Below are 21,568 nucleotides of genomic sequence, written 5' to 3'. Positions count from 1 at the left end.
AGTACTAAGTTTTGGTGATGATTTATTATGCATCAGCATAAACTGACACACCTGAGAAGTGAAGAGTAAGGCTAACACATTAAATGGGATAGATTTCTGATCAACTCATCATCCTTGATAAGGCCATAAAAGAAAGAAAACTTCTGCTTTCTTCTATGACAAACAAGTCTGTATGTGACTAACCCTTCTAGTGAGAACTACTTTAAAAATATGGGAAAGTACAGATAATATCTGTTTGAAGGTACCCAGGAACAACCAAAGCATCTTGAAGCATTCCATGGAGCCAAGATTTCAAAGACAAGAAAAACGAATTAAGTGAAATCTTTCATTCCTAGTGCATCCTTAACGCAGAAGCACTGCAGACCCCACACAGGGCAGCTTCAGAGAAAACCACACCGCTGACTGACAAGCACTGCAGAGCCCAGGGACTCTATACACTCTATGTTCTCTGAGGCATAAACATTGCTTTACCTTAAAATACAGTGAAGAGAAAATATCTAGATATTCCAACACAATGTTATTTCAAACATGGAAAATACGCAATTGAAACAAATGAAAGAGAGTTTCTAGAAATCAGCAGCTCAGATTTCTAAGCAGAAGTTAAGTAGGACTTTTGGCAATCTCATAGTGCAAGGAAGCAAACTAAGCAAACTGATGTTCAGGGCCAGCCAAGGGAAAGGAGTCCTTGTAAATACTATAACCTTTTATTTGAAACCACTTTAAGAGAATGCCCTAGAAATACAGATGAGTTATAAATATATCTGCCTTACAAAGACTGGAATATTCACATAAAATCACTTCAAAACATATAAAACTTAAGATGATCTGTCTCAACTCTAACTGCTTAACAGAAGCGAAAATAAGTCCACTCAGGAGGTAGATAATATCATTCCTAAGTATAATTTTTTCTATCATTCAACCAAAAGTTATCAAACAAAAGGAAACAGGGATAAGAAAAAAAACAGGTGATCAAGATATTGGATTTATCAGGCTACGACTTTAAAATGACTTTTAAAATTAACTAGGTTTTTAAGGTTATTTTTAAAAATTAGTGAGAATTTTTTAAAATATAAGTTTATTTATTTTAATTGGAGGTTAATTACTTTATAATATTGTATTGGTTTTGCCATACATCAACATGAATCTGCCATGGGTATACATGTGTTCCCCATCCTGAACCCCTTCCCTCCTCCCTCCCCGTACCATCCCTCTGGGTCATCCCAGTGCACCAGCCCCAAGCATCCAGTATCATACACTGAACCTGGACTGGCGATTTGTTTCATATATGATATTATACATGTTTCAATGCCATTCTCCCAAATCATCCCACCCTCTCCCTCTCCCACAGAGTCCAAAAGACTGTTCTTACATCAGTGTCTCTTTTGCTGTCTTGCATACAGGATTTTTATAAGAGAACTGGAATCCACGAAAAAGAATTGAGTGAAAATTTGAGAACTGAAAAATACCATAACGAAAATTGAGAACTCAAAGGATGTGCTTCAGAGCAGATCAGACACTGCTGAAACATGTACTAGTGATCTGGAGGATATGAAGTAGAAAATATTCAGAGCTGTGAAGTGTCTGAGATTTTACCCTACTTGCAAGTTATCTTGCCACAGTTTCATGAATGCTGGTAGGATATATGAGACTCCTGAGTCAGAGATAAAGGATAGTTTACTGTTCACAGTACTATAGTTGCCAGAATAACAATATTTGGGCCAGTTCTCCCATTCCAATTCCCATGGCTAAACAAAAGGGTTAGTTCATGCAAAGATGGGCACAATAAAGGACAGAAATGGTATGGACCTAACAGAAGGATAAGATATTAAGAAGAGGTGGTAAGAATACACAGAACTATACAAAAAACATCTTCAAAACCCAGATAACAACGATGGTGTGATCACTCACCTAGAATCAGACATCCTGGAATGCGAAGTCACAAGTGGGCCTTAGGAAACATCACTACGAACAAATCTACTGGAAATGATGGAATTCCAGTTGAACTATTTCAAATCCGAAAAGATGATGCTGTGAAAGTGCTGTACTCAACATGCCAGCAAATTTGGAAAACTCAGCAGTGGCCACAGGACTGGAAAAGGTCAGTTTTCATTCCAATCCCAAAGAAAGGCAATGCCAAAGAATGGTCCAACTACTGCACAACTGTACTCTCTCACACACTAGCAAAATAATACTCAAAATTCTCCAAGCCAGGCTTCAACTGTGCACGAACTGAGAACTTCCAGATGTTCAAGTTGCATTTAGAAAAGGCAGAGGAACCAGAGATCAAATTGCCAACACCCACTGGATCATCAAAAAAGCAAGAGAGTTCCAGAAAAACATCTACTTCTGTTTTATGGACTCTGCCAAAGCCTTTGACTGTGTGGATCACAACAAATTGGAAAATTCATGAAGAGATGGGAATACCAGACCATCTGACCTGCCTCTTGAAAAATCTGTATGCAGGTCAAGAAGCAACAGTTAGAACTGGGCATGGAATAAGACTGGTTCCAAATTGGGAAAGGAGTATATCATCAAGGCTGTATATTGTCACCCTGCTTATTTAACTTCTATGCAGAGCACATCATGTGAAATGTCAGGCTGGATGAGGTACAGCTGGAATCAAGATTGCCAGGAGAAATATCAATAACTTCAGATATGCAGATGACACCACCCTTACGGTACAAAGTAAAGACGAACTAAAGAGCCTCTTGATGAAAGTCAAAGAGGAGAGTCAAAAAGTTGGCTTAAAGCTCAACATTCAGAAAACTAAGATCATGGCATCCAGTCCAATCATTTCATGGCAAATAGATGGAGAAACAATGGAAACAGTGACAGACTATCTTGGGGGCTCCAAAATCACTGGAGATGGTGACTGCAGCCATGAAATTAAAAGACGCTTACTCCTTGGAAGAAAAGCTATGATCAACCTAGAGAGCATATTAAAAAGCAGAGACATTACTTTGCCAATAAAGGTCCATCTAGTCAAAGCTATGTTTTTCCAGTAGTCATGTATGGATGTGAGAGTTGGACTATAAAGAAAGCTGAGTGCCGAAGAATTGATGCTTTTGAACTGTAGTGTTGGAGAAGACTCTTGATAGTCCTTTGGACTGCAAGGAGATCCAATGAGTCTATCCTAAAGGAAATCAGTCCTGAATATTCATTGGAAGGATTGATGCTGAAGCTGAAGCCCCAATACTTTGGCTACCTGATGTGAAGAACTGACTCACTAGAAAAGACCCTGATGCTGGGAAAGATTGAAGGTGGGAGGAGAAGGGGACAACAGAGGATGAGATGGTTGGATGGCATCACTGACTTGATGCACATGAATTTGAGTAAACTCCGGGAGTTGGTGATGGACAGGGAGGCCTGGCGTGCTGCAGTCCATGGGGCTGCAAAGAGTCGGACACAACTGAGTAACTCAACTGAACTGACATTTGCACATGCAGTGGGTTTTGTTACCACAGAGAAACCCTGAAATAGGGAACCTAATATCTTTCATAATGGACAATAACATGTATATGTTGTTCCAGTGGAGAGACTGCCTTCATCTTCCAAGCTTGTTTGCCATACAAACATCCTTCAAAAGACAATACAGAACAAAAGTTAGCCTGCGTTTCACTTCATAAGACATGCAGAAATGCAAGAGATCTGTGGAGAACTGCATTCCTATAGACTGAAGCAGTGAGTCAGAGGATAGAAAATATGAGAAAAAGTATGTAAGAGATTTGGGACCTAGTGTAAAAGTCTAGCATATTAGCTCACTTGTAAATTGAAATTCCAGAAAGAGAGGAGAGAGAAAAAAGAAGAGAAGCAACAGCTAAGAATTTTTCAAAATGGATTTAAGACATCAAGCTACATATTCAAGAATTACTATGGACAATAAGCAGGATAAATTCAAAGAAGACGACATTTATGCCTATCACAATCATACTGCTGAAAGACAAATACAAAATGTTTAAAACAGAGGAATAAAAAGACATCATTCAAAGAAGCAAAAATAAAATGGACAACCGAATTAAAGAAACTGAAGGGATCCAGAAGACAATGGAATGACATTTTTAAAGTGCTCCAAGAAAATAACTAGTAACCTAGAATTCTATGCCCAGCAAAACTCCTTTTAAAAAATAGGGTAAAATGATGACATTTCCAGACAAGCAAACCAAAGGGGCTTCTTCAGCCATAAGGATAATAATGCCAGATGAAAGTGTGGAAATGCAAGATGCCAAATAATATCAAGGAAAGGGCAAACTGACATTTACAAATCAATTATAGTAGTGACTTGTAGGCTTTTAAATATTTGAAGGAGGAGATAGGCATAGTCTGATGACCTTTCACTGACTGGAAAGAGATAAGAGCATTAATTTGTATCAGACTCTAAGAATTGAAGAATGCAAAAGGTAATCTCTTGGAAAACTACTGAAAGAATGTGTGCATGCATGCTAAGTCACTTCAGTCGTGTCTGACTCTTTCAGACCCTATGGACTATAGTCCGCCAGGCTCCTCTGTCCATGGTAAGAATGGTCCAGGCAAAAATACTGGAGTAGGTTGCCAGGCAACCAGGGGAATCGTCCTAACCCAGAGATTGAACCCATGTCTCTAATCTCCTTCACTGACAGGCAGGTTCTTTACCACCAGTGCCTGCATAACTGAAAAGCTAATATTAGGGAAGAAATAGAGTAATAATTTTAAAAACTTCACTGTCCTATAAAAAAGTAATGAGAGTATTATTTTAAAAAGGAAATGTATCCAGTGCTACAAGTAGAAAATAAATAGTAAGATGGTAAATTTAAACTCAAATAGATAATTACATTAACCATAAGCAAAGTAAAGGAATGAGACAAGTGATGGGAAATAACGAACAAGAATGAGTAAGCTCCAGTAGACAAAGCGCCATGGACTGCATGAAAGTGGACACAGAGCAGGAAAGGACTCAGACCTAACTCAGGGGGCAAGCTGCTGAGGAGGGGAGGGACTACATCAGGGGACTTACCTGTCTGGGATAGCCATTCCAAACTTCCCACAGGTCATAGACCCAAGGTTTCTGAAAAAGCAAAGAACCAAGAGAAACTGTTCAGAGTCAAGGGCTGATTTCAGCGGAAACCTAAGCCCTTCCTGATGTCGCTGACAGGGAGGAAACATGCACAGTAAGATACTTTCATCACATTCCCCCTCCTCCAGCATTATCTCCCTTCTTCCGCAGGTATTTCTGCTTATTCTTATATAATACCTCTGTGACATGCAAGAGTTCTATTGAGTCTGGGATCGATAATAGTCCTGATTCTCAAAGGAAATTATTTATTTCAAACAAGTGCCTCTTCTAATGAAATTGTTTCTGGGCCAATTAGATTACTGCTTCTGTAGCAATAAAAACTCTTGAAATATTCATAGCAATAAAATATCTGAAGCGAAAACTTAAAAGAATCTTTAGAGACATCTCCAAAAGCTAGTTATCTTTTTTTCTGTTAACAATTTACTATTAATTTTATACCTCACTTAATGAGATAATTGTTTAATAATTATTTTAACAGACAATGCAAAGGGAATATGATATGGAGAGATTTGATTTCTGATGGGCAAGTAATGAAAGTCTTCATAAACAAGTGATTAGAGTGAGTAGAGGTTTAAAAGCTGGCTACCTTATTGAAAGTATATCTCAAGGGATTCATAAGCAGGAATTTTTTAAATTAAAGACAAATTACAGTCAAAGATATATCAGAAAGAAAACTTACATCATAAAGAAATGCAATTCCAGCAATGGTAATAATTAGGTAAAATGTAAATCGCCAGCTGCCAAAAGAAATAAAACACTTGTTAAGGTGACTGACATCTGAGGAGAAAAACATTTTGTATAACAGTTTGGAAAGAATGCACATTCTGGAGTCAGAAAAATCTAAGTTAATATCCTGATTCTGCCACTTGTTGGATGGCTAAAAGTTGAAGTATGTCACTTAACTCAAGGACCCTTAATTTCTTCATCCATAAGAGGAAAATAACAAAACTTACCTCTAAATGTAAAAATATTGAAGATAACTTATGCAAAATTATGATATAGTGTCTGGTATGAAGTAAGCAACCAGTGTTAGCTATCATTACTACTAATATGCCTAGCCTAGTTACTGACACACAATAAATGATGTTTGATTATCAGTTCAGTTCAGTGCAGTCACTCAGTCGTGTCCGACGCTTTGGGACCCCATGGTCCCAATACAGCTCCTATTGATAGTACGTAGTGGAAATGTGCGACTACATAATATGTGTCGTGGAGGACAATATCAAGGGAGGGGTTGACAATATGAGTCCCCCATGGACTGCAACATGCCGGGCCTCCCTGTCCATCACCAACTCCCAGAGTTTGCACAAACTCATGTCCATTGAGTTGGTGATGCCATCTAACTATCTCACCCTCTGTCGTCCCCTTCTCCTGCCTTCAATCTTTCCTGGTATCAGGGTCTTTTCAAATGAGTCAGTTCTTTGCATCAGGTGGCCAAAGTATTGGAGCCTCATATTAAAAAGCAGAGACATTACTTTGCCAACAAAGGTCCATCTAGTCAAGGCTATGGTTTTTCCGGTAGTCATGTATGGATGTGAGAGTTGGACTATAAAGAAAGCTGAGCACCGAAGAACTGATGTTTTTGAACTGTGGTGTTGGAGAAGACTCTTGAGAGTCCCTTGGACTGCAAGGAGATCCAACCAGTCCATCCTAAAGGAGATCAGTCCTGGGTGTTCAGTGGAAGGACTGATGCTGAAGCTGAAACTCCAATACTCTGGTCACCTGATGCAAAGAGCTGACTCATTTGAAAGGACCCTGAAGCTGGGAAAGATTGAGGGCAGGAGGAGAAGGGGACAACAGAGAATAAGATGGTTGGGTGGCATCACTGATGCCAATGAGTTTGGAATGAGTCTGGGTAGGCTCTGGGAATTGGTGATGGACAGGGAGGCCTGGCATGGTGCAGTCCATGGGAACACAAAGAGTTGGACACGAATGAGCAACTGAACTGAACTAAACTGGAGGCCATTCCTCAGTTCACACAGCCAAGCAGTGACACAGTCAAGTCAGTAACATAGGTCTTTGAACCCTGAATCCAGTAGTGTTTTTGGAAAACTGTCACTGCTTCTAAGCTTCATGATGGTTTTCCTTCATGGCTTGTTTTCATTAAGGAAAAACGTAGGGTTCAATTACTCAGAAAGTTGAACCACAAAGTGAGCCAGTTGAGACTCATTCTCACTTGTTTCATTTAGTGTTGGTTCAACAAAGCCACGTGCTTAAATGTAGAGAGCATTTCCTTGATCCTTAATTATTCTGGCCAAACAAGAAGTACAAAAATGAGATGATGAGATCTGCCAGACCCAAAGGAAGCCATAAGCGTGGCAGCACATCTCATATCATTTGTGTCTCAAACATGTATTGATCTCTTAAACCTGTTTCAGGAACCATGCTAAGCATACTTGTGTGACACCATATTTTCTTCTTTACAACAAGCTTATGAAGAAGCTCCTTTTGTGGGTTGTTGCTTGGTTCTCACAACAACACTAAAATGTAGATGAGATGAAGAGTAAAGAATGCTAAACTTGAGAGAGATCACATAATTTACCCAAGACTGTATAGTAACAATCAGTACTGTTGTTCAGTCACTAAGTCGTGCGACTCCACGGACTGCAGCATGCCAGGCTTCCCTGTCCACTATCTCCCGGAGTCTGCCCAAATTCATGTCCATTGAGTCAGTGATACCCTCCAACCATCTCATCCTCTGCCTCTTGCTTCTCCTTTTGTTTCCAATCTTTCCCAGGATCAGGATCTTTTCCAATGAGTCAGCTTGCTGCATCAGATGGCCAAAGTATTAGAGCTTCAGCATCAGTCCTTCCAATGAATATTCAGGGTTGATTTCTTTTAGGATTGAATGGTTTGATCTCCTTGCAGTCCAAGGGACTGTCAAGGGATTTCTCCAGCACCACAATTCAAAAGCATCAATTCTTTGCTGTTCAGTCTTCTTTATGGTCTAACTCTCACATCCATACATGACAAATGGGAAAAACATAGCTTTGACTATACAGACCTTTGTTGGCAAAGTGATGTCGCTGCTTTTTAATACACTGTCTAGGTTTGTCATGACTTTCTTTCCAAGTAGCACACATCTTTTAATTTCATGGCTGCAGTCACCATTCACAGTGATACCAGAGCCCAAGAAAATAAAATCTGTCCCAATCAGATGCAAGAGTAAAATCCAAGCTTCACATCTTCCCAGACTAGCCCTATCAGGTGTATTATACTATTCCAGGGGTTCTCAAAGTCAGGGATCTCTGACATCAAACACTTTCACAATGATAATGAAATGTTATTTGTCTCATTTCTTACTCTCATTTTCTCCCAAGTGTCCAGTGGCATTTCCCAGAGGCTACATGTCCTGTGATGGTATCTTTGCTCTGATAGCTGATGACATGTGCTTGTGTAGTCTCATATTTTAATTTCCACTTCTAGCACGGTAGACATCAATAGGTATAACTCACACAAGCAGATGCTCTTTGGGGTCTGTAATAGCTTTTAAGAGAACAAAGGGGTCCTGAAACCAAAAAGCTTGGGAGCTGCTGTGCTTCACTAATTGTGAAGCAATTGACTAATTGTGCTTCACTAATTTTCCTTGCTTCAGATGAACCTAAGGTAGTAAAATGTCCTTTTTTTCCAGGAATGGCTGAGACAACATAATTGTGAGGGAGGAAAAAAAAAAACTCTTGGAAAAAAAGAAATTGACTGGTCAGACACAGACGGCAAAGTTGAAAGATGAAGGCCTGCTGAGTGAGATCAGGGAGGAGCTGGACAGCAAAACCTCAGGCTACATGAGACAGGACAAACATGGCTCTCCATGGTGGCGGGGCAGCATGGAGAAGGTGGCGGACCCGCCCAGTGGGCAGCTGGGCAAGTGGCAGTCCACCCAGCAGGACGACAGTGCCTCCCACCAGCACGAGATGCACCAGGCACTTGGAAACTGTGTGTGTGCATGCTTAGTCATGCTGGACTCCTTGTGACCTCATGGCCTATAGCGTGCCAGGCTCCTTTATCCATGAAACTTTCCAGGCAAGAATATTGGAGCAGGTTGCTATTCCTCTTCCAGGGGATCTTCCCACCCCAAGGACTGAACCTGCGTCTCTTATGTCTCCTGCATTGGCAGGCAGATTCTTTACCACTGAGCCACTGGGAAAGCTCACTTGGAAACTGTTTGGTGTTTAATTAAATTTCTCATTGTTAAAAAGAAAAGTGATCAGTTAATATGGAATCTGATTTTAAAATGAAGGATTCACTATGGATTAAAATCCTGAATGCTATAAAACAGGGCTTAGGGGTCACCCTTGCAGAAAGTAATCAAGGAAACAATACACTGAACTTAAGGTGTTCAGAGATTAACCATCCTGGTATTGTGGATAAGTGTTGGCCTGCTGGAGAATAATTTGTACGAGTTCTTTGTTGGGGAATACGTTTCCTGAAGAAGCGCGCTGGGCTGCGACGGACTGCACAGAAGCGCGCTGGACTGCGAATGGACCGTGCAGAAGCACGGCCGAGAGGAGCTACCCCTTGCCGAAGGTCAGGGACAGCGATTGAGAGCGCCAGGCTGCATCAGCACAGGAGCGGCCAAAAGAAGCTACCCCACGTCCTAGGTCAGGGGTAGTGGCCGAGAGGAGCTACCACACGCCGGAGGTCAGGGTGGCGGCCAAGAGGAGCTACCACACGCCCGAGGTCAGGGGAGGCAGCTGAGAGGAGCAACCCCACACACAAGGTCAGGAGGGGCGGCGGTTGGAGATACCCCTTGTCCAAGGTAAGGAGCAGCAGCTGACATTCCAGGTCGGGGAATGTCAGGTCACCGCCCCTGACCTTCGGCGAGGAGTACCTCCTCTCGCCACGCTTCTGCGTGATCCATCACAGCCGAAGCACTTCTGCACGGTCCGACACGACTGTGAAGAGATACCCCATGTCCAAGGTAAGAGAAACCAAAGTAACACAGTAGGTGTTGCAAGAGGGTATCAGAGGGCAGATACACTAAAACCATAATCACACAAAACTAGCCAATCTGATCTCATGGACCACAGCCTTGCCTAACTCAATGAAACTAAGCCATGCCGTGGGGGGCCACCCAAGACAGGAGGGTCATGGTGGAGAGGTCTGACAGAATGTGCTCCACTGGAGAAGGGAATGGCGAACCACTTCAGTATTTTTACCTTGAGAACCCCATGAACAGTATGAAAAGGCAAAATGATAGGATACTGAAAGGGGAACTCCCTGGGTTGGTAGGTGCCCAATATGCTACTGGAGATCAGTGGAGAAATAACTCCAGAAAGAATGAAGGGACGGAGCCAAAGCAAAAAGAATACCCAGATGTGGATGTGACTGCTGATAGAAGAAAGATCTGATGCTGTAAAGAGCAATATTGTATAGGGACCTGGCATGTCAGGTCCATGAATCGAGGCAAATTGGAAATGGTCAAACAGGAGATGGCAAGAGTGCACGTCGACATTCTAGGAATCAGCAAACTAAAATGGATTGGAATGGGTGAATTTAACTCAGATGACCATTATATGTACTACTGTGGGCAGGAATCCCTTAGAAGAAATGGAGTAGCCATCATGGTCAACAAAAGAGTCCAAAATGCAGTACTTGGATGCAATCTCAAAAACGACAAAATGATCTCTGTTCATTTCCAAGGCAAACCACTCAATATCACGGTAATCCAAGGCTATGCCCCAACCAGTAACACCGAACAGACTGAAGTTGAATTGTTCTATGAAGACCTACAAGACCTTTTAGAACTAACACCCACAAAAGATGTCCTTTTCATTATAAGGGACTGGAATGAAAAAGTAGAAAGTCAAGAAACACCTGGAGTAACAGGCAAATGTGGCCTTGGAATACGGAATGAAGCAGGGCAAAGGCTAATAGAGTTTGCCAAGAGAACGCACTGGTCATAGCAAACACCCTCTTCCAACAACACAAGAGAAGACTCTACACATGGACATCACCAGATGGTCAACACCGAAATCAGATTGATTCTATTCTTTGCAGCCAAAGATGGAGAAGCTCTATACAGTCAGCAAAAACAAGACTGGGAGCTGACTATGGCTCAGATCATGAACTCCTTATTGCCAAATTCAGACTGAAATTGAAGTAAGTGGGGAAAACCACTAGACCAATCAGGTATGACCTAAATCAAATCCCTTTTGATTATACAATGGAAGTGAGAAATAGATTTAAGGGACTAGATCTGATAGACAGAGTGCCTGATGAACTAGGGACGGAGGTTCGTGACATTGTACAGGCGACAGGGATCAAGACCATTCCCATGGAAAAGAAATGCAAAAAAGCAAAATGGCTATCTGAGGAGGCCTTAAAAATAGCTGTGAAAAGAAGAGAAGTGAAAAGCAAAGGAGAAAAGGAAAGATATAAGCATCTGAATGCAGAGTTACAAAGAATAGCAAGAAGAGATAAGAAAGCCTTCCTCAGCAATCAATGCAAAGAAACAGAGGAAAACAACAGAATGGGAAAGACTAGAGATCTCTTCAAGAAAATTAGAGATACCAAGGGAACATTTCATGCAAAGATGGGCTCGATAAAGGACAGAAATAGTATGGACCTAACAGAAGCAGAGGCCTGGTGTGCTGCGATTCATGGGGTTGCAAAGAGTCGGACACGACTGAGTGACTGAACTGAACTGAAGCAGAAGATTTTAAGAAGAGGTGGCAAGAATACACAGAAGAACTGTACAAAAAAAAGCTTCACAACCAAGATAATCATGATGGTGTGATTATTCACCTAGAGCCAGATATCCTGGAATGTGAAGTCAAGTGGGCCTTAGCAAGCATCACTATGAACAAAGCTAGTGGAGGTGATGGAATTCCAGTTGAGCTATTTCAAATCCTGAAAGATGATGCTGTGAAAGTGCTGCACTCAATATGCCAGCAAATAGGGAAAACTCAGCAGTGGCCACAGGACTGGAAAAGGTCAGTTTTCATTCCAACCCCAAAGAAAGGCAATGCAAAAGAATGCTCAAACTACCACACAATTGCACTCATCTCACTCACTAGTAAAGTAATGCTCAAAATTCTCCAAGCCAGGCTTCAGCAATACATGAACCGTGAACTTCCAGATGTTCAAGCTGGTTTTAGAGAAGGCAGTGGAACCAGAGGTCAAATTGCCAACATCCACTGGATCATGGAAAAAGCAAGAGAGTTCCAGAAAAATATCTATTTCTGCTTTATTGACTATGCCAAAGCCTTTGACTGTGTGGATCACAATAAACTGTGGAAAATTCTGAAAGAAATGGGAATACCAGACCACCTGACCTGCCTCTTGAGAAACCTATATGCAGGTCAAGAAGCAACAGTTAAAACTGGACATGGAACAACAGACTGGTTCCAAATAGGAAAAGGAGTACGTCAAGGCTGGATATTGTCACCCTGCTTATTTAACTTCTATGCAGAGTACATCATGAGAAATGCTGGGTTGGAAGAAGCACAAGCTGGAATCAAGATTGCCGGGAGAAATATCAATAACCTCAGATATGCAGATGACACCACCCTTATGGCAGAAAGTGAAGAGGAACTAAAAAGCCTCTTGATGAAAGTAAAAGAGGACAAGTCAAAAAGCTGGCTTAAAGCTCAACATTCAGAAAACTAAGATCATGGCATCTGGTCCCATCACTTCATGGGAAATAGATGGGAAACAGTGGAAACTGTGGCTGACTTTATTTTGGGGGACTCCAAAATCACTGCAGATGGTGATTGTAGCCATGAAATTAAAAGATGCTTACTCCTTGGAAGGAAAGTTATGACCAACCTAGATAGTATATTGAGAAGCAGAGACATTACTTTGCCAACAAAGGTCCATCTAGTCAAGGCTATGGTTTTTCCAGTGGTCATGAATGGATGTGAGAGTTGGACTGTGAAGAAAGCTGAGCACCAAAGAATTGATGCTTTCGGACTGTGGTGTTGGAGAAGACTCTTGAGAGTCCCTTGAACTGCAAGGAGACCAACCAGTCCATCCTAAAGGAGATCAGTCCTGGGTGTCCATTGGAAGTACTGATGCTGAGGCTGAAACTCCAATACTTGGCCACCTCATGCGAAGAGTTGACTTATTGGAAAAGACCGTGATTCGAGGGATTGGGGGCAGGAGGAGAAGGCGATGACCGAGGATAAGATAGCTGGATGGCATCACTGACTCGAAGGATATGAGTTTGTGTGAACTCTGGGAGTTGGTGATGGACAGGGAGGCCTGGCGTGCTGTGATTTATGGGGTCGCAAAGAGTCGGACATGACTGAGTGACTGAACTGAACTGACCTGAAGTTTCCTGAGATTTCCAAAATGCCTGGGCTAGGTATGTCTTGCTATGTTTCCTGTAGCATATCTCATACCTGAGGGAATAAAGTGCAGTCCCTACACTATTAAAGAGTTTGGCATTTTGCTTCAGTTTATTTGATCCATAATAACTTTTAACAGTTCACTGGCATAGGAAATTTGTGACACTGCTAAACAATAAGGTAAAGCTTAAATTTCATTTGTGGGTTCACTTCAACCGCCTAAATACACTGTACTGCTTCCTGTCTTTGCCTTACTTAAAATATGCTGCCCTCAAATCATGCTTTCTTTTCTTGCGGAAATCTGACCCGTCCCTCAAGGTCCAGCTTTGCCTGACCTCTAGAAAGCCTTTGTCTAATGTACCTAGCCCTGCTGACACCATCTCCTCTGAATGCCCAGAGGACATCTGAAGATGACTATAGGCTATGTGCCATGTGTAGACTGTGGGCTCTGTGTAGACCATGTGCTATTGGATGGAATGGAACACCGGATGTTGTAGTTTCATAAGTGATAGTCTCATCTCCCTAATTAGTTGCTTTGGGCCAGTGACATACTTTCCACTTCTACTTCCCTCTGAAAATCTTCATCTCCACAGGATCTAGGATAGTTCCACATACTATGGAGATGGTCCACACAACCCTCTGCACTGCCTGACGATTGACCACGGCAACTCATCATTCCCTTCCCTAACCTGAACTTTGTGGCTGACTCTCGGTGGACTCACTGACAGCCAGACTCCCAATGTTGAACTCCTCTGACCCAGTTACTTGATATGTGGGGCCCCTGCTTCTGAGAGGTCAGCATTAGGTAGCAGGGGCCACACAGGAGTCAGAATATCTGAGGGCAACAGGTCCCCCAACAGCAGGCAACCTTGAGCAAGTACATAAACTAGATAATGTGCAGGCTCTCATTTCTCAAACAAGGCCAGCCCCACTTTCCCTGACTGCCCCACACTGTGAGAGGCAGGGAGGATCAAACCAAGATCATTTATAAACTGTAAGGCACTATGATTTATAAGAAGTTACTATACTCCTTCACTGGAGTATGATTCAGCTCTGAGGGAGAGACTTAGTCCCTGCTTGGGACTTTATTTACGATAAGAGTCATTTGCTAGAGAGCATAAATGATAACAGAAAAACAGGAAGATCTAACGTGAAACCAGTTCCACTTTGTAGTGTTTTATAGTGATCATCAAGAGAGATTCACCTGGGCCAAGCTGACATAGTGGCAACACAATATTAACTAATCTTGCAAGGGCTAAAACTCAGAGATAAACAGTTAGAAAACAAACCAGGTCATACACCTCCAGCTACTGTGGGAAAGGCAATAGAAGCCCATGATGAGAAAAAGAAAGTTTATCTCGAAGACACGATGAAGAATTGATCTGCTCCTCTAAATACACATCACCAGCCTCACAACTGGATGACTGTACACAGGAATGTATAGGTACTTAAAGAGAGCCATTAAAGTTTAGCCTCTCACAGGTTTGATTTCTTTGAGAGTCTTATACTAAATCCCTATCTGTTTCACCATCAAACAAATATATCTGGTGCAAGTCATTAGGCAATCCGAGGACCGTAAGAAACAGGAAAAATGAAGGAATGCTATTGGTGTGTAGAATGTGGTATCACACACAACCCAACTAACATTTACCGGTCTGGATGTAAAGAAGAACAACAAAGTAATAGCAATGACCTAGACCCTCATTTTGGCACAGGTGTCAGTTTTTGCCACCAAGGGAGTGAACTAAAGTACTATAATCCTCTGAAGAAGAGGAAAAAGCATAATTTTAATAAAGTCAAAAATAAGTGTGATACAGTCACACTGCCCTCGGAATGTATCTGAAGTAGCCAGCTAGGCAAAAACTCTATGTGGTGCCCAGCCCATCCAGACCTCCTGCTAAACCAGTGGGGAAACTGAGAGGAACTGGTTGTCCAGTCCACAAGCAGGAGTAGGGTAAGAGTCGAGTTGAGACAGAAAGAAGTCCTCTCCACCAGTACTGAGAGAAGAGGACAGCGCCCTCTCAGACCTTCTCTGCTCTTATAATGTGACAGAATAACTATAATGTGATTGGAAACAGGCGATAGTCTGATGAGCTAGGGCCAAGTGCTACCCTAGAAAAGATAAACACTAGTTAAGACATTTCTATGATTTTTCTGGACTTCAAGGTAAGTACATAATATCTCCTGTTTAAGTGAGACAGTTCCATCTTACCTTGTTTGATAAAGAAGGAAAGTGAAACACAAGAGGTGGATGAGTGGCTAGTATCAAACTCTTAATTGATAAGTGGTAGAGCAAGCGCAAACCCTTCTTCTGCTGCAACCTCAGGATTCTTTCTGAGACGACTGTTCTGCTCCATACAAAATGGTACCATTTCAAAAGCTTTAACTATCCTTCTTACCAAGATTCCTGGAATTTCTTCATCTTGCAAGGCCTATCTTGATTCTGCCGACTCCTAAACCATCTTTCAACCTGGCGCTCTGTCAAGTTACACTTCTTTGCCAGTCCATAAATATCAGTCTGAAAGGGGATGAAACAAATAAGTGAGTGCTTAAGAGCAGAGTAGGCTGGCAGGCAAGCAAGAGACACCGAGACTGAGTTACAAGCATTTGTGCACTGGAGATGAGAGAGGTTCTGTATTAAACCTTGCACCAGTGCATTTACCCCTTTTGTTCATGGAGTCACACACACCCATCCCGAAACAGAGAGAATGTTAATTCCTAGAAAACTCAGTTGCTAAGAAAGACCAGTTCTCCATAAGTTGGTAGCAACCCATACATTCAAGTTCCATACATGGCCCACTTCTTCAGCCAATTTTATTTCGGGCCTCCTAGGTTCCACATAGAGTAGCATAGTTTAACATGTCAATCAAAGCCAATCTCTGTATTTTTTCCTGTGAGAAAAATGGGACTCCAAGAGTTTTAACAGCTTGTCCAAGACCTAAAACTAGTAGCAAAGTGAGCATATGAACTTAGGCTCCTGCCCTTTCTGTCATTTCATACAATGTTTCTAATAGATCCAAAACTTTCACATCTAATCATATGCACAGCCTATTTTGGAGAAGGAAATGGCAACCCCCTCCAGTATTCTTCCCTGGAGATACCACAGACAGATGAGCCTGGCTGGCTACAGTCTGCAGGGCTGCACAGAGTCAGACGTGACTTAGCGACTAAACAACTACAGCATACTTTAAACCAAGCTTAAATAATTCCAATTGTAAAAATACGGATTGCAGGTTATAATAATGATGACTGCTTCTCTGGAAGGCAGAAGTTGCAGGTTATGGTTTCAACTGAAAACAATGTGGATGATAGATTTGCTCAAAGATCACAAATGTGAAGTTCTACCAGGGCCAAACAAGAACCCAAAATGACTGACAGAAGCAGCCCTGCTTCCTGGTGGTATTTTAAGCTGTGTTCTTTCAACATGGGCATGTTTTATATGCTAAACCTACAGTACTTTCCACTTCCACAAGGAAATAAGCTCTATAATTTTTAAAGGATACCGTCTTCTTGATCTTTCATTTTGCAATACTGAGTACAAGAAATATTTCAGTTTACTCCTAACTTAATGCATGTTCAGTCGCTTCAGTCATGTCTGACTCGTTGCAACTCTATGACTGTAGCCCACCAGGCTCCTCTGTCCATGGGATTCTCCAGGCAAGAACACTGGAGTGGTTGCCATTCCCTTCTTCAGAGGATCTTCCCGACCCAGAGATAACTGCAAGCCTATTACTTAATCTGAAGAGAAAGAAAGCAAAACAAAACATTGACAAGACATATTATACTATTTCCCTGTAAACTGTCATCTCTAATACTATTATTTTATAGGCTAAGGTTTCACCTCCTGTTCTATGTTGTTTTGGTTCATTTTTGTGTTTTTGATGGCCCTAAATTGGCAGCTATTCATTGGTGAGTATTTCCTGCAGGCATTGTGTTTGGCACCGAAGATCTGAATGAACAAGATTAGTATTTATGGGCCCTCCCCTTCATGAGGTAAAGCCTGTCTGGTAAGGAAGTCAGAAAATTCAACAAAGAATTCTAATAAATTATGATGAGTGCTGAAAGAGGGGAAGGTCAGGGTACCATGGGACCTAACTTTATGTAGGCAATTCCTGGAAGTTACACTATGCTAAACCCTGAAAAATGTCCCAAGAAGGAGAAGATGAAGAAGGGAAGTGTCCTGGCAGCATGTGAAGTCATCTGGGAATGAGAGCACAGAGGAGCTGGGAGTACTCAAAGGACAGAAAGAGGTCTTGCAGGGTAGAAACATACAGACAGGTGAGGAGGAAAGATGTGGCCAGGGCCACAGCAAGGAGGGCCTTGCCTGGAATTTATCTGTAGGTTACAGGATGTTTGCATTTTGAAGGCTTCCTCTTGCAGTGTGTGAAGTATGAAGCACCAGGAATGAACAGAGGTGGAGACAGTGTTTACTTTGCCCTGTTATCCTTGACCTCTCTCAGCGAGGTCCCCACAGCAAGGACCTCGCACTCCAGATGGGACAAGTTTGGAGGTCTGGATACACTCTCCCAGGCAGCACCAAACTTGCCACAGCCCTATCGCAGGAGGAGAGAACAGGGCAGGTTTTGAGGCAACAGAATGCAGTAGGAATGGCAGGGAACTAAAAACAGAAGATTGAATTCTGCTACTTCCTAGCTCTGTAGCCTGGAGCTGTGTGCTCTGACCCACTGTGGAAAATGGGGCATTGACAATGAGTGGTTGTCTCCTGTCTCGTGGGAGTGATTTAGGATCCCAGGGCTCTATCTAATCATCTATCACGTGCTACATCAATGCTAGAGATTATGGCTGAACACAGAAAGGAGACCAGACTGAAAATCATTTCAAAAAACAATATTCCTCTACTCCTAAAATAATTTGTAAGCATGAATAGATTCCCCCAAACAGAAGATATAATTCAAATCCTATTGCTTGCGCCATAGCAGAACATATTCTGAAACGCAGCAGCACTATATTCTGTACCTTCTAAGACTGAAGCGCTCTGGGTCCAGCTTGACTGCTTTAGAAGTTTTATTCATTCGATCATTCGCAAATGTTTACTGAGCCTCTATCACTAGTGCCAGTCACTATTCTAGGCACTGGAGATTCAGCAATGAGCAAAGTCCCTGTTCCCACAGTAGAATTTTCCCAGATCTGAGAACAATACAATTTCACTGCCTCATCATTTCTACAGATACCTGATGAATAAATGCATCTAGAAGATGGTGATCAAACACGATTTGAAGCATTTTTCCTGATTTGGAGCACAAATGAATCTGATTCAAAATCTTGACAACTCTGGCCTCATATATCTACAATATTATTGAGATAGAAGTCCTCTTGCAAACAGAAGTCTTCAGTAGTATTTTGTTATTAATATACGAAACAAACATTTATTGAACACCTACTAGGTACAGAAAGTTGTGTTAAGATATTATAGGAATACAAACAAGCATACTTAGGAGACAACTGATGTTCCCTTGGGATAATTAATGTTGGGAAGATATATTTGAGAACATTCCTGTAGAAGTCTACATGATAGGTATAGCCTATGAATAATAAGAGCTGACCTTGAGTGTGTGCCAGGCAGTATTCTAAGTACTCAATTCAATCACTGAATTGAGAGTCCTATGAGGTAACTGCTGTTAACACACTCAGTTCACAGAGGTGGACACTGAGGCAGAGGGGTTAATCTGCTCACCTTCACACACAGTCTGTTCTCACAATTCGTGTTTTTAGCCTGGACACTATAGAGAATGTGTCTGTGGAAGGGAAAGGCTCTCAGGCAGAACCTGGAAGGGAAGCAGTGTGGCCTAAAATGGAGCCATGAGGCCTGGCTACTTGATGCAAAAACCAACTCTCTGGGACCATGGAGAAGCCACTCAACTTCTTTGTCTATCACATGTCTCACCCATAAAATAAACTGGACTAGAGAGCTAGAGAGCCTTTTGCTCTAAAAATGTTTGAATCCATGGTTGAGACAAGCTAGCAACCTGGAATGCCCCTATGGACCCTTCTCCAACTATGGACCACAATACCTGCTTTATGCCAGTCTTATGGCACCACGTTTTCTTTAAATTACCTTTCAGAACTACACATTCATTTGTTCTGCAATAGTTCTCATTGTGTTCTTGCAGAGGAAAAGGGCTAGCTAATAAGTTCTGCTGCTCTTTCATTGTACCAACAGCGGGAAAAATGATCCGTTGGCCAGAGCTATTGGTATGTTATCATGATTCTCTACAATGTAGTTACCATGATTCTCTCTCTGAATTTCATCTTGAAATTGTCATGGAGATACACACAGAGAGAGATCTACAGATATATAAACAGTGGGCACACAGCTGCACATACACAGTCACAAAGGAGTGTGTGAAACAGAACAAACAAACTCTCAGTGGCAGTTCACATGTATAGCTTTTTGGACCTCATCAATACCATGTTATATCCTCTGTGCTAACCAGCATAGAATTGATACTGTGTATCTGAAAAGTTTTTGTTTTTTTGGTGCAGTCTGTAGCAGCTGAAGAAGAATCCTCGATTTGTGTCCTCAGTTGTCTTAATAAAGTCAGATGTTACGTGCCTGTATTACCACTGCAGTGCCCTGTGACTACAGACTTGGAATACTTTGTTAGAGGTGATACCCACCCATCCCTTGAACCAGCACAATTTTTTTTAGTCTTCCCAGCAACTTGTCTTACCTCAGCTATAAATTAAGCAAAAACGCTGTCTGTGTGACATTGGCCAAGTTAATGCGTGGAAGTATTGCAGTATTATTTTGTTTCCAAATCTGAAACCACTATTAAGTCATCTACTTTGCCTTCTTCTACTATATTCTATCTTCCGAAGTTCTAGTACTTTTATTCCATGGGCATTTTACTGGCCAACTTGTTGTCATCTTGATCTGTTATACAAATACTACCTTGATTTTGTAATCTATAAGCAATATAAATTAGATGTTTTGCTTATGTCCCTTAATCTTCATAGTTTAGTAGAGGAAGCTTTCTAACACTTGGGGGTTGATATATAACACTTCTTCTCTTACCTGTTGCAAACGTCCAAATTATAACTACACTAAGCCATACTGTGGAAAATTCTGAAAGAGATGGGAATATTGGACCACCTAACCTGCCTCTTGAGAAATCTGTATGCAGGCCAGGAAGCAACAGTTAGAACTGGACATGGAACAACAGACTGGTTCCAAATAGGAAAAGGAGTACGTCAAGGCTGGATATTGTCACCCTGCTTATTTAACTTCTATGCAGAGTACATCATGAGAAATGCTGGATTGGAAGAAACACAAGCTGGAATCAAGATTGACGGGAGAAATATCAATCACCTCAGATATTCAGATGACACCACCCTTATGGCAGAAAGTGAAGAGGAACTAAAAAGCATCTTGATGAAAGCGAAAGAGGAGAGTGAAAAAGTCAGCTTAAAGCTCAACATTCAGAAAACGAAGATCATGGCATCCGGTCCCATCACTTCATGGGAAATAGATGGGGAAACAGTGGAAACATTGTCAGATTTTATATTTTTGGGCTCCAAAATCACTGCAGATGGTGATTGCAGCCATGAAATTAAAAGACGCTTACTCCTTGGAAGAAAATTTATGACCAACCTAGATAGTATATTCAAAAGCAGAGACATTACTTTGCCGACTAAGGTCTGTCTAGTCAAGGCTATGGTTTTTCCAGTGGTCATGTATGGATGTGAGAGTTGGACTGTGATGAAAGCTGAGCGCCGAAGAATTGATGCTTTTGAACTGTGGTGTTGGAGAAGACTCTTGAGAGTCCCTTGGACTTCAAGGAGATCCAACCAGTCCATTCTGAAGGAGATCAACCCTGGGATTTCTTTGGAAGGAATGATGCTAAAGCTGAAATTCCAGTACTTTGGCCACCTCATGCGAAGAGTTGACTCACTAGAAAAGACCGTGATGGTGGGAGGGATTGGGGGCAGGAGAAGAAGGAGATGACAGAGGATGAGATGGCTAGATGGCATCTCTGACTCGATGGACACGAGTCTGAGTGAACTCCGGGAGTTGGTGATGGACAAGGAGGCCTGGTGTGCTGCGATTCATGGGGTCGCAAAGAGTCGGACACGACTGAGCGACTGAACTGAACTGAACTGAAGCCATACTGTATTATCAACTGAGCTAGAATAATTACTTACAGACATAGCTCCAGCCTCTGAAATACAGTTTCAACATCCTATACACAGTTAAAGACATTATTTAGGC

At 41.8% G+C, this 21,568-nt stretch overlaps 1 protein-coding gene across 1 annotated transcript in view; it reads right to left on the bottom strand.

Moving 5' to 3' along the window:
- The window catches only part of CERS3 (ceramide synthase 3), a 126,474-nt gene that overhangs the window by 89,741 nt on the left and 15,165 nt on the right, over nucleotides 1-21,568 (bottom strand). Inside the window, exons 3-5 of the mRNA XM_052660009.1 lie at nucleotides 15,738-15,856; nucleotides 5,730-5,787; nucleotides 4,991-5,041 (exon numbers count right to left, since the gene is read on the bottom strand). Of these exons, the coding sequence (XP_052515969.1) occupies nucleotides 4,991-5,041; nucleotides 5,730-5,787; nucleotides 15,738-15,856 (228 nt within the window). The remainder of the gene's footprint in view (nucleotides 1-4,990; nucleotides 5,042-5,729; nucleotides 5,788-15,737; nucleotides 15,857-21,568) is intronic.

The sequence above is a fragment of the Budorcas taxicolor genome, chromosome 21 (assembly GCF_023091745.1).
Source record: "Budorcas taxicolor isolate Tak-1 chromosome 21, Takin1.1, whole genome shotgun sequence".
Classification (NCBI taxonomy): domain Eukaryota; kingdom Metazoa; phylum Chordata; class Mammalia; order Artiodactyla; family Bovidae; genus Budorcas; species Budorcas taxicolor.
Note: the sequence above shows the minus strand (reverse complement) of the source record. Positions and strands in the feature narration are given on the sequence as shown.